Raw genomic sequence first — 19,069 nt, 5'->3', positions numbered from 1 at the left:
GTCTGAAATTACTTTTCCTTATATTAATATAGACACTCCAGCTTTGTTGTGACTAGTGTTAGTATGTTTTATATTTGTCCATCCTTGTACTTTTAATCTATTTCTTTATATTGTTCTTTTTATACACAACCCATAGTTGAATCTTGCTTTTATTTACTTTTTCCCCCCTCTTTTTCCTCCTTGTCTGCATTCTTATGTATGAGGGTTTTCTTATTTGTTTGTTTTTGGTCTGTTTTATCTCCATTGTTGGTTTAGTGATGACTCTTTTGTTCCATCAGTTGCTTTAAAATTTATATTATACATCTTAATCATAAGTTGTCTGCCTCCAAGTATACATATTTAACTTATCATGTGTTAGGTCTGCCTTCAGGTAACATTGTACCACATCATCTGTGGTATAAGAACCATTACTCCCATTTCTTCCCTTCTCAACTTTCTGTTTTTATAATTAATAGTAGTTATACATATGTATGTATGTATATACACACATATATATACTTACATAAATCCTACAATATAATTTACATTTTTAACAAATTTTATTTTTTCAGTGTTCCAGGCTTCATTGTTTATGCACCACACCTAGTTCTTCATGCAATACATGCCCTCCTTAATACCAACCACCAGTCTCACCTAACCCTCTACCCTTCTCCCCTCCAAAATCAAGAGTGTGTTTCTCAGAGTCCACAGTCTCTCATGCTTTGTCTCCCTCTATGATTTCCCCCAATTCACTTTTCCTTTCCTTCTCCTGATGTCCTCCGTGTTATTCCTTATGCTCCACAAGTAAATGAAACCATATGATAATTGACTGTCTCTGCTTGACTTATTTCACTCAGCATAATCTCTTCCAATCCCGTCCATGTTGATATAGAGGTTGGGTATTCATCCTTTCTGATGGAGGCATCATACTCCATTGTATGTATGGATCATATCTTCTTTATCCATTTGTCTGTTGAAGGACATCTTGGCTCTTTCCACAGTTGGCGATTATAGCCATTGCTGCTATGAACATTGGGGTATAGATGGCCCTTCTTTTCACTACATCTGTATCTTTGGGATAAATACCCAATAGTGCAATTGCAGGGCCATAGGGTAGCTCTGTTTTTAATTTCTTAAGGAGTCGCCACACTGTTTTCCAAAGTGGCTGTACCAACTTGTATTCCCACCAACAGTGTAAGAGGGTTCCCCTTTCTTCACATCCTCTCCAATACGTATTGTTTACTGTCTCAATAATTTTGGCCATTCTAGCTGGTGTAAGGTGGTATACAAAGAAACATTTTTATTTTAAAGATATTAAATTATTTAAAAAATAAAGTTACCATTTCCACTGCTATTATTTTGAGTAGGTTCATATTTCTGTCTGATGTTTTTCTTTGTGCCTAAAAGATTTTCTTTTATAATTCTTATAGGACAGATTTAATGATGATAAATTATTTTATCTTTTGTGTGTTTGAAAAAGACATTTTTTTTCTTTTTGAAATGTTTTCACTGGTTTAGAATTTAAAGGTGACTTTTCTTTCTATATACCAAAGACATTTTTCCATTCTTGACCTGTTTGCATTGTTTTTACTGACAAGTCTTCTGTCATCCTTCCTTTTTTTTTCTTTTTTGTCTGTATCTTTTTTCTATGGCTCTTTTCAGATTATCTCTTTATCATTTGTTTTGACAAGTTTGATTATGATATGCCTTGCTTTAGTTTTCTTCATGTTTCTTCTTCTTAGGTTCATTGTACTTACTAGGACTATTGGTTTATAATATTTATCATATTGGAAAATTATTGGCTATTATTTCTTCAGGGACTTTAATTACAGGTATATTAGGCCACTTTAAATTATTCTACAGTTCACTGATAATCTACATTTTTGGTCTTTTTTTTCCATTTGTTTAATTTTGGAAATTTTCTATGTCCTTGTCTTCAATTTCACTAATCTTTTCTTCTCCAATCTCTAAACTGCTGTAAATCCTATATAGTATAATCCCATCTCACTCATTATAGTTTCCATTGCTAGAAGTTAATTTGAATCTTTTTTATATCTTCCATGGCTCTACCTAAGTTTCAGAACATCTGGAAAACAGTTATGTCTGTTTTAATGTTTCTCTCTGAACACTCTAACCTTGATGTCTGTTTCAGTGGGCTGATTTTTTCTCCTTATACATTGTGTTTTCCTGCTTTTTTGAAGAGCTGATAATTTTTTATTGACTACCAGACCGTGTGAAATTTATATTGTTTGGTGTTGGATATTTTTTTTCCTAAAAATATTTTTGAACTTTCTTCTGGGACATAATTAAATTACTTGGAAGCAGTTTGATCCTTTTGAATGTTTCTGTTATGATTTTTTTGGTGTGGAGATAAGCAGCATTTAGTCTAAAACTTATTATTTCCTACTTGCAGGGCAAAACCCTTCTGAGTACTTTACGTAATGCCCATGAATTACAAAGTTTCTGCAGAAGTTCAGAATTCTCTCTCTGTACATCTTTCTCCTCGATGCCATTCTTTTCTGTGAAATCTATCCAGTTTGGTTCCTTAGTATCTTGGTTCCCTCTCTTCAACTCTGGGATTCTTTTGGGTTCTACCAGGATTTTCCCTCTGTGTTATGACCTGGAAACTCTCAAGGCAGTATTCTGGGACAGTCATAGTGCCAATTCATTTATTTCTTATCTGTTAGGTCACTGACCTTCATTATCTGATGTTCATTGTTGTGAAAATCTTTATTTTGTTTATTTTAGTCTGGTTTGTCCTTGTTGTTCTTGTTTCAGGTAAGTGTTTAAATCCGGTACCATTATTCTGTGGTATTAATATCCTTGGGCAGCCAAAACAAAGTGCGACAAAGTGGCTCATTTAATACAACAACAGAAATTTATTCTGTCACAATTTCTAGAGATTAGAAAGCCAAAATCACAGTGTTAGCAAGACCATGCTCCACCTGACGGCTCCAGAATCCTTCCTTTTCTCTTCTTACCTTTCGGTGGCTTCTAGTAATCCTCAATGTTTCTTGATTTATAGCTCCATTGCTCCAGTGTCTCCCCCTATCTTTACATGGCCACCCACTAATTATATCCATGTCCTTTCCTATTCTTGTAAGGACACAAGTTGTTGGAGTCAAGGCCTATCCTAATCCATTATGACACATCTTAACTAATTACCTCGGCAAAGACCCATTTCCAAATAGGGTCAAATTCTGAGGTTCGGGACATGAATTTTGGGAGAACACTATTCAACCCATTATATCTCTCTCATTTGCAAGCAGAAGCCTACTATACTTGTTTCTACCAGCCATACTAGATAAGCAATCTCAGATTCGGAGAACATAAATAACTTGTCCTACCTAAATGGGATTATACTAAATATTGATTATAAATTTTAGTGTGGGATGTGCTATCTTTGATGTCTTTTAGATGTATTTGATGTATTTTAGATCTGTTCCCCTAATATTAATATCACAAAAGGCTTGTTCTCTTTCTGAAACCAAGCAATATGCTTAAAAACTGGGAATTAAATATTTGTGGTGTATGTTTTCTGATTTAAAGTGTTTCTGCACTCAATGAGTCAATTTAAGTTTTTTTAATGCAGTTGTATTGAAAAAGCAAATAATAGAACTTGTGTGTGTACCATGTACTTTTTCTTCTAATTCTCTTATTTTGTTCTGTTTCCAGCTTCAGATTGCTAACTAGTTAGTGCTCTGCTCAATATACAGTTAAGAATTTGAAGCTGGAAACAGAACAAAATAAGAGAATTAGAAGAAAAAGTACATGGTACACACACAAGGCTAGAAATAATGCTTGTGAAGTACATCAAAGATAGCACATCCCACACTATTTACAGGGGACACCTGTCTATGGAAAAACATCATGGAAAATGGCGTCAGAACAATCCTGAAGCATGGAAAATGGAACCAGAATGATCCTGCCGAAACTTCCTAATGAGAAGAACCCAGTCAGTTGATCTTAAGGTTGAGCATAGCTGCCACAGAACCCCAGCCAGCGTTTCCTGTGCTGCTCCAGAGATGCTGTGCAATGCTTATGTGCAGCCAACATAGAAGGCTAAAAATGTCCAAGGCCTGGAACAGTCTGTGTCCTAGGAACACTCAGCTTTAAAACGTTTTAATAATGCCTTGCATGGAAAGTCAGCATGTGTAATAGTGTAAATATGTGAGCTTTGGATTCTGATGGGCTTGAATTTTAATTTAACTCCATCACTTTTTTGCTATCTAGGTAGGGCAAGTTATTTACCTTCTCTGAATCTGAGGTTGCTCATCTAAAAAATTAATAGTCAATATTTTCCCATTTAAATTTTCTTAAAGATAAAATGGTATACTGTTTATATATCAATTAGTACAGTGCCTGACTGTATTAGTATGTTTATATATCAATTAGTACAGTAGCCCTAATTAGTATGAATTATGCTTACAGCTCAAATATTTGTTAAGTAATTAAATATTTACAACTATTGCATATATTTCTTATTTTCATAAAGATATAGAGATGGCTTATAAGAATATGTGAAATGCTAAAATAATGAGTAAACCAAAGCCATAGGTTTGTGTTGATCATAATAGCCGACAGATTCTGACAGAAACCTTTCAGGTCTTCACTCTGAAGACAAAGTGCCTTCACTTTGTCTAGTATAATGTTGTGTTACTGAATTCCATATGGCGTTTTCTGTTGTAACTATCAGAAAATCAGTTGGAATATGTAAAATAGATTTTAGTGTCCTCATACCTAGTTCTAGCTATACTATACATTTTGGATTATAGTTCTTTTGTTGTTGTTAGTTAACATACAGTGTTAGTTTTAGGAGTGCAATATAGTGATTTAACAATTCCATACAATTCCTAGTGCTCATCTCTGCAAGTGCACTCCTTTATCCCCATCACCCGTTTAACCTATCACCCATCCACCTCCCCTCTGATTGCTGTTAGTTTGGTCTTAGATTATAGTTCTTTTTAACATAGCAGCTCCTAGTTATTGAAGTTTTACCCTGTTTTCTACATGTATAAAATTATTTTCCCCTGTCTCCCTGTTTTATTATTCATTAACATATACTTTTAATGCCATTTGCTTACTATTAAGCTCTAAACTCTAAGAGGGTAAGAATCATTATCTTAATTTGGTTTGTGTCCTCAGCATCATAAGAAAATTATTATATATATATATATAAATATATATATATATATATATATATTTATATATATATATAGTTTTTATTTTATATAACATATATATTTCTCAGTAATAACAAATGTTTCCTAATGAGACAATTAATAATAAATTAAAATTTTCAAAATAATGTTATTTTCTTAGAACTGCATCTGTTACTGTGCTTAGTAGAAATGATTTATTAAATTGTTGATTCAATATGCCAGTCATTTAACTCTCATCCATTTTACTCTTCCAGTTGCTCTTTATTTGCTTCTGAATCTTGCTGAAGACACACGTACAGAACTGAAGATGAGGAACAAGAACATAGTTCACATGCTGGTGAAGGCTCTTGATCGGGACAATTTTGAGCTGCTTATTCTAGTCGTGTCATTCTTGAAGAAACTCAGCATTTTCATGGAGAATAAAAATGATATGGTAACTTACATTTTCAAGTTAGAATGTTTTGATAAAAATAAACACATTATCCCCCTACTGAGATAATTCTGAATGAAAATTTTACAGAAGCAGTAACTCACTTAAATGGCTTCATTAGGAACTATATTCCTTAATTAGTTCGTATCCCACTTCATTCAAACTACCTGCATAAAATTTTTTTCCTAATGTATTGCATAGGATGAATCTTTCCATATTAAAAATAATATGTAAAAAGTAATTTAAATTTAAGATACTGCTTCAGAATCATTTGGCTTATTATTTTCCCTTATATTATTTTTTCTTCTACATTTCCTTTATTAGTGTGTGGAATTACAGTCTAGACCAGTCTCTCCTTTTTGACCTATCATTCCATTGGTAGCCACAACCTATTGATTCTCCTTAAGTATCTCATGAATTTATACCTTCTTTCTATTCTCAGTGCAGTTGTATTAGTTCATGCCCTCTTTCTTTATACCCTCTTAATTTTCTTGTTTGAATTATTATAGTAGGTTCCTATATGCTATCTTATATTGTGTTGATACAATGGTTTTTAAGAAATACAAGTTGAGTATATAGTATTTTTCCTTCTGAAAAATATACACAATTCAGAAATAATGTAAAGATAGAATAAAAGTTATCTGCTTTTTTTCATGACATTAAAGTCTAATGTAACTGTTACACTAAATAGTTCATATATTAGTCATAAGTCGATTTCAGATATTTAAGTTGTTTGTAATTACAGCTATCATAAATAATACCTGAGTGAACACATTTGTATTTGCATCATTGTCTGTATTTCTTTTCTTAAGATTTTATTTATTTATTTATTTATTTATTTGAGAGAGCGAGAGAGAGCGTGTGTGTACATCAGCAGAGGGAGGGACAAAGGGAGAGGGAGAAGCAGACACCCCCCAGCCCAGCTGAGCAGGCAGTCTATCCCAGGACCCTGAGATCATAGCCTTAGGCAGACACTTAACCTACTGACACACCCAGCCACCCCTTGGTGTCTATATTTCTGATTAATTTTTTAGATTCCTAGAAATAGAACTGTTAGATCATTGACCTTTACATTTTAGAAGTATATTCTAATACAGGTCATTATATGACTGTGTATTACTGGTATAAGTGGATTCTCCTTCAGAGAATCTAAACATAGAGTATTTCTGCCTGCTCTGTTTTCTTCTTTTGAAGTTAAATGAACTAGGAAGTACCTTACGCTCATTGTATGACACAGCATGCTTTTTGAAAAATCAGAGACTCATTTGTCAGATTTAATAAGTGCCTTGAATTCTGATACTTGAAATAAATGAAAAATAAAATAAATATTTTATTTTAACCACAGATATTTACTATCTGTAATTTTCATTACTAGTATATAATTTCAGGTATTCCTGATACTGTTTTAAGATTGAATTTATTTAGAATAATAACATATTTTTTGTTTTCATTGATCTTAAGAATATGATGAGATGGTGATACACACACAAACACACACACTCTTGAGTAGAGTGAAGCTAAATAATTACTTCCAATTGCTATAAGTTGAAGTGTGTTTTCTTCCATTTACATGTTTAGATTAAGTTCACTTTAGTAGGTTTGCAAAATTCAGATTGATTTGCCATCAGCATGTGCCTACTATGTTTTCTTGAATTTGTATTTAGGAAATAAACTTGTTCATTCTATCAGAAATGATCTCAAAATTATTATTAAAAATCATTTTCTGGTAAGACCTTAGGTTTGAAAGATACCATATAACTTGTCTCATCAAATCTAACTTTTTATTGAGAAGGAAAAACAGAGGTTCAAGAAAGGTCATTCATCCAAGGTCATAAAAATGATGTAATTAGCCAGATTTTTACTATAGATGGTATGCATTTCATCTTTTATTGGAGAGGAAATGCATTTTATTTAAAGGCATTGTATAAAATCAGAATCTTCAGAGCTTGGGGCACGTGGGTGACTCAGTGGGTTAAGCCTCTGCCTTTGGCTCAGGTGGTGGTCTCTGGGTCCTGGGATCGAGCCCCGCATTGCACTCTCTGCTCAGTGGGGAGCCTGCTTCTCCCTCTCTCTCTGCCTGCCTCTCTGTCTACTTGTGATCTCTCTCTCTGTCAAATAAATAAATAAAATCTTAACAAAAAAAAATCTTCAGAGCTTGACTAGACCTTACATACATGTCTAGATTTAGCTGGTTTTGCAGATGAAGTAGGAGAAAATCAGAGGTTACGTAATTTGCTCAAAGAAATGTCTGCAGGTATTTGGCTTCCTTTTCTTTCTCTGCTCCCAGAGGAGGGAAAAAATGTCTTTATGTTAAACACACACACACACACAAAACACACACACATTTTTAGCAAGATTAGTAGTAAGCAACTTTTAGATGTTGGCTTCCAGAAACATTGAAAAAGAATTATTTAAGGGCTGAAATAAATTTGCTAATAGATTGTTGATAAACTTTATAGAAAATACTGAATAAAAGTACTAATTAACTACAAATTCCATTTTATAGACATAGAATTGAAAGGGCATTGCATGTTGAGACAATTACTAAATTTAGTTTTTGGGACTGAGCTTTTATCAATCAGAAACAGATGATTAGAAGGCTATGTCTAGTGTTTAACCATCTGATTGGACTACAGGATACATATTTCACATTCCATCTACTGCAAATTAATTTTTTAAAAACTTTCCAGTTACTTTATTAAGTTTGCTATAACAACCAGTGCATACTGTTGCTATTTTAAAAGAAAAATAATAACTTGATTTAATTAATAACAGATGAGGCCTGTGTTGGTTTTATTTAAAAGGGGCGGAGAGAAGGAATGGTTGCTATATTTGTGAGGCTGTGTTATTTGTCCAAACAAAGTGTTCATTTTACTGTTGATGTTGAACTGACACTGACCTTGTGTTTTAAAGTTAATATGTGTATATTTTTACAGATTTTATTTATTTATTTGACATAGAGAGAGAGATCACAAGTAGGCAGAGAGGCAGGCAGAGAGAGAGAGAGGGACCAGGCTCCGCACTGAGTAGAGAGCCTGATGTGGGGCTCGATCCCAGGACCATGAGGTCTTGACCTGAGCCAAAGGCAGAGGCTTAACCCACTGAGCCACCCAGGTGCCCCTAGAGTTATTATATTTTAAAGAAAATTTAGTTCACTTTAAAAAAGTCAATTAATGATTTAAATTATGTTTGCATATTTACTAAATAAATACAATATAACAAAAAGAATAAGTCCTATTAGAATATGATTTTAAGGGGAACAAGAGAAAAGATACGTATTCCTTAGATTGCTTATTTTCCCTGCATCAGGCAGGGAGTCTTTTTCTCCCTCTGACCCTCCACTTCTCCTGTTCTCGCTCTCTCTTTCTCTCTCTCTCAAATAAGTAAAATCTTGGGACTTTCAGAATTCTAAGTTGACATACTTTATAAATATCACTCCATTATTTTCTGACTTTTACAGTTTTTGACAAGAAGTGTAATGTAATTCTTATATTTGTCTTCTGTATGTAATGAGTGTTTTATTTTCTACCTGCCTCCAAGATTTCATCTTTGCTTTTCAGCAATTTGAACATATGTCTCTCTAGGCATAAGTGTATATTTGTGTGTGTTGTATTCTACTTGGGGTTCTTTGAACTTATATCCATGGTTTGATTCTTTCATTATTTTTGGAAAATCCTTAGCCATTGTCTCTTCAAGTATTGCTTCTGTGCCATTCTGCCCATCTTCTACTGGATTTTGCTTATGCATGTTAATCCATTTGATATTGTCTCAGGGCTCTGAGATACTATATTACTGTTTTATTCCTTTCATCTTCTCTCTCTCTCTCTCTCTCTCTCTCTCTCTCTTTTTCTTTTTTCTTTTTTGGGTTCAATTTGGAAAATTTCAGTTGACCGACTTCTAGGCTTACTTACTCTGTCATTATCTATATCGGATCTGCTAATGAGCCCATGAAGGTTTTCTTTATCTCTGTATTGTGTGTGTTTGTGTGTGTGTGTATTTAACATTTCCTTTTTTTTATTGTTTTGTTAGTCACAATACAGTACACCATTAGTTTTTGATGTAGTGTTCCAAGATGCATTGTTTACGTGTAATACCTAGTGCTCCATGCAATATGTGCCCTCCTTAATACCCATCACTGGGCTCACCCATCGCCCCACCCCCATCCCCTCTAAAATCCTCAGTTTTTTTGGATTCCACAGTCTCTCATGGTTCATCTCCCACTCCAATCCCCCCCTTCACTTTTCCCTTCCTTCTAATGTCCTCCATGTTATTCCTAATATATTTAACATTTCCGTTTAATTTTAGTATATTTCTCTCTGCAAATTCTCTGTTCATTTATGTTATCCATTTTTTCCAGTAGAGCCTTAAACATATTAATCATTTAAATTATTACGAAATAATTCCTTGATGTTGTTTTAAATCCTCTGATTATTATACAGGTCATATCTAAGTCTGTTATGCTAACTGCCTGCAGTGGGGTGTTTTCTTGCTCTTCATGTATCATAATGTCTGATTGAAAGCTACATACCACATTAGCTGAATCGAGATTGAGATAAACACTATTTATGTCTGGAAATGGGCAAACCTTTTTTCCTAGGCCTTTTATGTGGGAGGTTAAGTCATTTTTTTTTTTTTTTTGAGGTTAAGTCGTTCTTGTTGGGAGTTTAGCTGTATTTGGTTACCCTCCCTGCGTTATGAGCTCACACTCATGTACATGACTTTGTCTTTCCAGTGCAGAGGGTTTCGCAGTGTTCATGTTCCACCCTCCACTTAAGACTTTCCCGATATATCTGTGCTTCAAAGAGGACCTCTCACTTCATGTTAACCCTTTCCCAACAATGTGCTGCTATTCCTTGTTACTCAGCTTTTGCTAATTTGGTACCAAGGTCAGTTGTTGTTCTAATTTAGCTTTAGGTCAGTCTTACCCTGGTCTTGTGTCCATAGTTACAGTTGCTAGCCCAGCAGTGGGGCTGCCTAAGTCCTCAGTCAACACCACTCCTCTGGAGGTTTCTTCTGTTTCTTTTCCCCAGCTGCAGGGAGGCTTCACCTGTGTTTTGGATGTGGCAGTGTTTAAGCTTCTTTTAAGTCTTCTGTTTTTTAGGGGAAATAGGAGAAAAAGATGTGGACAGGGTTTTATGCCTTTTCCCCGGTGGCAGCAGTTCCCCTCCACCAGGCCCACTCTACTGAGGGGGAAGTTTTCTTCCATATCCTGTCCTATCCCCAGTATTTCTTGTGAAAAGACCTTGCCAAGTGGTTGCAAACTCTCAGCATCGGCAGCTTCCCAGTACTGTAGTCAGGCTGCTTTACACCTGACCGTTAACAGTTTGTTTAAAATTTTTCATGCAGTCGACTTTCCCAGTTCTGTGGCAACTCTGTTTTTCTCCAGGGCTCGGCTCTGAATAAACCAGGCTCATGACTCTTATCTCCTTGAGGGTGCCTATTTCCTTATATATCAGGCCAGTTGGTTTCCTGGCAACCTTAGCTCTCTGGTAGTTATTTTTTAAGTTATAATTTTATATGTGGAATTTTCTTGCAGTTAGGTTGGGACCCACATCCTGTCCAGATTTTTACATTTTAAGAGTAGCTTTGAGGTTCTGCCTACTTTTCTTTTTCTTTTTCAGAAAAAAAGAAAAAGTATTTTTTAATTCATCTTTATATCTCCCACCCTGTCCAGCATAGGGTTAGACACACAGTTCTGCCTGTTTTTCTTAATCACTAATGCCTCTACTTGACTACTTCCATAGCATGTTAATTTATCTCACTATTTCTGTTCTGGCCTCCTTCCAATACATTCTCCACTTTGTAGTCAGAAGGATAATTTTTGAAGAGTTCCTTGAATGCTTAATTTTCCAGGTCATCTTTGCACATGCTGGTTTTTTTTCCATCTAGACCACTCTTTCCTCTACCTTTTCAATTAACATTAAATATCTTCTGTTCATCCAGGAGGTTTTTTTCCTCAGAGCTAGAAAAGATGTTATTCATAGTAAACAGTGAAGCTAGTGATAGAATTAGAGTTTTGTATAAATTTGATAAATTTTTGTCCTTGGCCCTGTGGAAATTTTAGGAAGTTAACAAATGAATGATTGCCCCCGTGTACTTAGGAGCTTAAACTAGGAGAAAGGGAGAACCAAAATTAGAGAGTCTTTGGAAATGGATTTGTACTTTTTAATGAAGAACTCTGGATGTGATTATAGTATGACTGTGGAGATAGAGGTTTGAAGGAAGAATCATTGTTCTTTGTCAATTCAGTCTTTAAAAAAAATCAGTGTTCACTCCTTAGCATAGAATGAGAGGAGAAAGGAACATTGAGGACTCAACTAGTAATGTGATTTTTATGAGGTCAATGAAAGATTGCAATTAAGATATGGCAAGGGTGGGGATGCCTGGGTGTCACATTCATTTAAATGCCCAACTCTTGGTTTCAGCTCAGGTCATAATCTCAGGGTCGTGAGATCGAACCCTGGGTCAGGCTCTGCACTCAGCATGGAGTCTATCTCCCTTTCCTTCAGCCCCTCCTGCTTGTGCGCGCACTCTCTCTCTCTCTAAAATAAGTTAAAAAAAAAAAAAATCTTAAAAAAAATATATGTCAAGGGTGGTATAAATAAATGCTTTAGACCTCCAATGCAAGAAAAGGTAGAGCAAGATTATTTATAAGTCTTTTGGTAATGATCAAAGAAACATCTATAGGTGTTAAGAATTTCTCTCCTTTCTAGCCATTCCTTTGTAACAAAGATGTGAGATATTTTTATAAACAACTTATTCGGACTGCTACCTTAAGAAATATGAATACAGGGACGCCTGGGTGGCTCAGTTGGTTAGACGACTGCCTTCGGCTCAGGTCATGATCCTGCAGTCCTGGGATCGAGTCCCGCATCGGACTCCCAGCTCCATGGGGAATCTGCTTCTCTCTCTGACCTTCTCCTCGTTCATGCTCTCTCTCACTCTCTCTCTCTCAAGTAAATAAATAAAAATCTTTAAAAAAAAAAAAAGAAATATGAATACAGGCTTAGATTACCAAATAAGTTTTGTCCTCTGTGTTTTCACTCTAAATCAAGTTCTGTTGAAATAATTTTATAATCATCTAGAGTAGGGAGTCAACAAACTTCTGTAAATGGCCATAACTACTGTTTTCTACTAGCATGTTAGCAGCTATAGGGTATAAACAAATGAATAGGATTGTCCTCCAATGAAACTTTATTTATGGAAACTGAAATTTGAATTTCAGTTTTTCATGTGTCATGACATATTATTCATTTGATTTATTTTTCAGCCATTTAAAAGTGTAGAAGTCAAAACCATTTTTAGCTCTTAGGTTGTGTGAAAACAGATGGTGGGCCAGATCAGACCCACTAGGCATAGTTTGTTGACTCCTGTCATAGAATTTAAACTGTTACTTATAGACCAGCTTCTCTCCTGAGTTCTGTAAGATTTTCAAATATCCATTGAATATCAGGTAAGATTAAATATGACAGAAATAATTTTTTGTCCTGTTTGTCTGACACCTTTTCAATTTATAGACCTTAGTTAATGAACTAATATCCACCATATTGACAAGCAAAGAAGGACTTGGGACAGATCTCCTTAGACCTTCTCCTGAAGCTGACTCTTGACTGGCATCTGGGAACTTGGATTTTAGGAGTGTTCCCACTATTCCCTAATGGATAAGGGTAGTTTACTATGCCTGAACAGTTTGCACAAGCAATGTAGTTATTGCTGAACACCTACTGGCTTGCTGGGTGTGGAATTTTAGTTTGTGCTGGTAGAGGATTCCTATGTGACCAGCCCCCAGTAGAGACTGTGGGCACTGAGTCTCAGCCTCAGCTCAGTGCTGAAGCCATTCTGTGTGACCATGGGGAGAGGATTCTAAGAGGCTTCACCTCTGGACTTTGCCTCCATGTGCCTTTTCCCTTTTCTGATTTTGTTTTGCATCCTTTCAGTATAATCGCAGTTATGAAGATGACTATATGCTGAGTCCTAGCAAATTACCAAACCCGGGGTAGTCTTGGGGACCCCCAACACATTGACCAAGCCAGAAACCTGAAAGTCATCTTCAGCGCTTTCTCTTCACTTCTCACTCAGATGCTCTGGCCATATTTCCTTGGATTATTTCCTCTTCAGCCTTTCTGTCCTTTCTTAATTACATAGACCTGTCTAATGCAAGATATTCTTAAGTACCTACTTTAGATCTCTGCCTGTTTCAGTCTATCTGTATATAGTGCCCCCTTATTAATTTGTGTCTGTTCTTCTCATGCATGTATTTATGTATGTCCATACGTATTGATACATTTATCTTTATGCCACCAGTTTGACCACATCACCCTCTGGACTTAAAATCACTCAGGCATTCTTTGAAGAGCATTAAAAGCTTTTTGTGATTTGTCCAATATCAGTTTAATACACTCCTGTCACTCCCCAACTTATACTTTATACTACGTCCATACCAAAGACTTGCCGTGCCCCAGTACTTTTAGGCCTAAGTGCCTATGCACTGGCTTTTTCTTTGATTGTCCTTGCCTTTCTTAACCAGGGATCAAGTTATTACACATTTTAAAAAACTTCCTAATTTGAAATCTTTTCTGTACTCCTCTAAGTAGTTTAGTAGGTTCTTCCATGTTGCTTCCAGAGGACTTCATGGGTTCCATTTTTATTACATTTATTATTGCTCTCTTTCTCTGCTCTTTGTAGATTGTGGAACCTCGTTTGAGTTAGCACAGGGCCTGGCCCTTAATAGGTGGCATTCAGTAATGTGTTTTCAAGAACCCAATGTAATATTTCTTCCAGTTGACACTGTTAAGTTGAGGAAGGAAGGGATGATGTGGAAAAATGTATTTTTCTTCTCAAAAGTTTGATTTTAGAAAAGTTTGTAGATTGAAATGAGAGTAAATAGATTAACACAGAATTATAAAATACAGATGATGGTAGAAAAATAATAAAAAAATTATTATCTGCAATCTTTTTGTCTTATTGTACAGCAGAACCTCACCGCATTTGTATTATATTACATAGGTGGAAATGGATATTGTTGAAAAACTGGTAAAAATGATACCTTGTGAACACGAAGATCTGCTGAATATCACCCTCCGGCTTTTACTGAACTTATCCTTTGACACAGGACTGAGGAATAAGATGGTACAAGTTGGGCTGCTTCCCAAACTCACTGCACTCCTAGGTATGCCTTTTAAAGATTAATGATAGTGTTGCTTCAAATCTCCAATACCGTTGGAAAACTGAGCTCTGTGTTGAAGTCTACTGAGCAGAGATCATTCAGTTTGTGTTCTTTGATTGCGAACTTAGTACTAAAAATAAGCTGAATGAATGAAAAGTGACATGTGCTACGATTTCTGGTGCCATGGAATGAAATGTAATAGAAACTTTTTTCACTCTGACTTCATTTATGCATGTGAAAGTGAAACTAAACTGAAAATATAAAAGTACCAAGGAAGCAAGAAGGAAAAATTATTTTCTCTTCAACAGTTTTTTTTAAAAAGTGGGTATCATTTAAGTTCTTATATTCTACCATACTTTTGAACACACATATTGCCACAGCCTTTTTGTTATTATACAAAAGGGCAATTTTTGGTAGCCTGAGTTAAAAATATTGTACTGGCAGATTCAGTTAATAATACAGTATTTTCTTTTAGCTGTTTGTGAGATATTTATATGGTATGGATGGATTCAAGAATTAACTTTTGTGCTCATCCTTAATGCTTCTCGCAAGAGTATAAAGTCCTTTATGATCTGTTCATTGTCTTTATAAAAAGGCACCTGCTACCCCCCAGCATATACTTTATACTGTGTTTATACTGAACATATATTACACTGTAAACAGTTCCCTAAACAAGTTCTTTTATGCCTATCCACCTGCTTTTTTGCTCTACATGGAATGCCATTTTTTTAAATCAGAAAACAAATTCTTACACATCTTTTTAAGACTCTGTTCCTTTGTTTCAGTACTGCAGTTTCATTCATTTTTTTTTTTTTTTTGGTAGCTTTTGCCATGTTTTCAAATTTTTTTAGCAGTTACCAATATAATAGTGGAATAGTAGGAAATGACTTAAAATTAAGTTTAATCTTGCTACACTTGGGTGGCTCAGTCATTTAAGTGCTTGCCTTTGGCTCAGGTCACTATTTCTGGGTCCTGGGATTGCACCCTGAGTTGGTCTTTCTATTCAGCAGGAAGTCTGCTTGTCCCTCTCCCTGTTTCTACCCCTCTCCACTTGTGCCCTCTCTCTCTCAAATAAATAAATAAAATCTTTTTTAAAAATTGTTTATTCTTAGCTATCTAATACCTATGAACATGATCTGTCATTGATATCATCAGTATGCTCTTTATAATATTAGCAGTAATGTTTATTGAATGTTTACTATGCCAGTCGTTTTGTTGTGTACTTTTATTTATGTTATCTCATGGAATCACTATCTGATATCTTTACTCAGGCAAGGCTCACATTCAGACTCAGTTGTATCTGCTGCCAAAATTGGATTTATTAACTACTATAATAAACGACACTGGATAGTTATATTAAGGAGACCATGATTAAGTAGAGTAGGCAGAGCTATAATTTAAATATCTAATTCTCCAACTCCCCTTAAAATAGAGGAATACTTAAGGAAACTTATTTCTTACTCCTTTTCTCAGAATAGGAAAAACTTTCATCAGTCAATCCAAGAACATTTGTACATTGTAGAAGAAACTGTTGAGGAGCACTTTCAAAAATTGGTTCCATAAATGGAAACAAAGCAATGCATTTAACAAGGAAACAGAAAACTTTAAAGGCAGAACTGATGGGGCTTTGAATTGAGTTCATGTGCATCCTTTTTAATAAATCTGGCAGAATTGTGATCAATTGTGTATCAAGGTCAGATTCTCAGTGTATGCAGATGAATAAGTCATACTTCTTATCTCATAGGACTTCATAGACCATCTGGTTTATTCAGTATCGAATGACCTACTTTTATAAAAATTATTTTAAAAAGATTTGGAGGAAATTACTTATAAGATACCCAGTCCATATTTTGTTAACAGATAGTAAGTTTTATGACATAAAATATAATATTTAATGCACCAACTTGCATTCCCACCAATGGTGTAAGAGGGTTCCCCTTTCTCCAAATACTCTCCAACAGTTGTTGTTTCCTGCCCTGTTAATCTTTGCCATTCTAACTGGTGTAAGGTGGTATCTCAATGTTTTGATTTGAATTTCCCTGATGCCTACTGATGATGAATATTTTTTCATGTGTCTGTCAGCCATTCGTATGTCTTCACTGGGAAAGTGTCTGTTAAGTCTTCTGCCCATTTTTTGACTTGATTGTTTTTTGGGTTTTGAGTTTGAAAAGTTCTTTATAGATCTTGAATAGCCCTTTGTCTGTACTGTCATTTGCGAATATCTTCTCCCATTCTGTGGGTTGTCCCTTTCTTTTGTTGACTGTTTCCTTTGCTGTGTAGAAGCTTTTGATCTTGATAAAATCCCAAAAGTTTATTTTTGCTTTTGTTTCCTTTGCCTTTGGAGACATGTCTTGAAAGAAGTAGCTGTGGCTGATGTCAAACAGGTTACTGCCTATGTTCTTCTCTAGGATTTTGGTGGATTCCTGTCTCACGTTGAGGTTTTTAATCCATTTTGAGTTTATCTTTGTGTATGCTGTATGCCCAGCACCATTTTTTGAAGAGACTGTCTTTTTTCCACTGGATATTTTTTTCCTGCTTTGTCGAAGATTATTTGACCATAGAGTTGAGGGTCCATACTCTGTTCCACTGGTCTATGTATCTGTTTTTGTGCCATTAGCATGCTGTCTTGGTGATCACAGCTTTGTAATATAGCTTGAAATCAGGCAACATGATGCCCCCAGTTTGATTTTGAGCGATTATTAAAAGCAAAGAGAAGTTGGTTATAACAGCCTTTTTGCCGTATGAGGAACCAATATCGTTTATTAACTCATGACAATGTTGATCTATCTGGACATTAATAAGTAGGCTCTGATATCATTCTGTTTTGGGAAAGATTCAGTATGTCTCGTCTTTTTTTTCCCTTCTTCATTGCTCACAAGTCATTGAATTTAAACAATTTCTTTTTTTCTAATGTTCATATGTCTTTTGCTTAGTAACTTCCTTGGTTCCACCTTTTTATTCCATGTGCATGTGATGGAAGCAATGGCAATCATACATAACAAACGAGAGGGTATCTTTTGATACTTTAGGATCAAGGAAAGGGAGAAAATGTGCATATTAAAGAAGAAATTCAAATATACTAGAGAACAGTGCCCTTAACTTCTATAAAATGCTTCAGTGTCTGTATTTTGAATATCCACAGGTTTACATTTATTTACTTATCTCACATTCTTTTAATTATTTTAAAGTCACTATTATTTCCTACTATTTTTCATTTAAATTATGAGTTAAATCAGCTTCTGTAGGCCTTTTATAAGGTGGGCTTATAGGAAAAAAAAAAAGTTCCAAAATCCAGGTAACTGATTTCAATATAAATCTTTAGAACTTAACCATTTTGTAAACTTTACAATTGTTTGTATTTATTATGACCCTAAAATAGACCTTTATTCATCACTTTCCAGGAAAAACCTGTCAAATTTATTAGTGGAAGGTAAGGCTATGATTACTAATAAACCAACCTTAAGATCTCGGTGGCTTAAAACAGATTTACTTCTTGCTCCTATTATATATCCACAATGAGTGAGTAGAAAGTGTTGGCCCGGGGCACCTGGGTGGCTCAGTGGGTTAAGCTGCTGCCTTCGGCTCAGGTCATGATCTCAGGGTCCTGGAATCGAGTCTCGCATCCGGCTCTCTGCTCAGCCGGGAGCCTGCTTCCCTCTCTCTCTCTGCTTGCCTCTCCATCTACTTGTGATTTCTCTCTGTCAAATAAATACATAAAATCTTAAAAAAAAAATAAAATAAAAAGAAAGTGTTGGCCCACGTTAGCATCAGTCAGAGACCAAAACTAACAGAACCTCGACGTGGCACCAGGAAAGGAGGAAATAGAAAATGGAGATTGGCAAACTTGTCTTGAAGGCTTTCATGCTGACGTGACAAATACAATTTTTGTTGATATTTCCATTGATAACAGCACGTCATATGGCCATACCAGACTTGAAGTAGGTGGCAAGTGCTTGGAAGGATTAGTACTGGAAAGCTGGTGAGCAGGCAACCTAACACTCCTGAAAGGTATTTTCCAGTTTTTCTGAATTTTTATTTATGTTTTTTTATTTTTTTTTTAAAGATTTATTTATTTATTTGACAGACAGAGATCACAAGTAGGCAGAGAGGCAGAGAGAGAGAGCAGAGAGCCCGATGTGGGGCTCGATCCCAGGACCCTGGGATCATGACCTGAGCCGAAGGCAGAGGCTTTAACCCACTGAGCCACCCAGGCGCCCCTTTATTTATGTTTTTTGATAATTTAAAAAAATTTTTTGTAAACATATAATGTATTATTAGCCCCAGGGGTACAAGTCTGTGAACTGCCACGTTTACATACTTCACAGCACTCAA

The 19,069-nt window shown here is 35.3% G+C and overlaps 1 protein-coding gene across 8 annotated transcripts in view; it reads left to right on the top strand.

Annotated features, from left to right (window-relative positions):
- The window catches only part of KIFAP3 (kinesin associated protein 3), a 176,477-nt gene that overhangs the window by 65,349 nt on the left and 92,059 nt on the right, over nt 1–19,069 (top strand). For all 8 annotated transcript variants that reach the window (XM_082702692.1, XM_082702693.1, XM_082702694.1 and 5 more), the window contains 2 exons: nt 5,396–5,574; nt 14,578–14,740. In XM_082702692.1, coding sequence (XP_082558818.1) covers nt 5,396–5,574; nt 14,578–14,740 — 342 coding nt within the window. The remainder of the gene's footprint in view (nt 1–5,395; nt 5,575–14,577; nt 14,741–19,069) is intronic.

Source organism: Mustela nivalis (genome assembly GCF_964662115.1).
Source record: "Mustela nivalis genome assembly, chromosome: 16".
Classification (NCBI taxonomy): domain Eukaryota; kingdom Metazoa; phylum Chordata; class Mammalia; order Carnivora; family Mustelidae; genus Mustela; species Mustela nivalis.
This window is presented reverse-complemented; position numbering and strand designations above follow the sequence as displayed.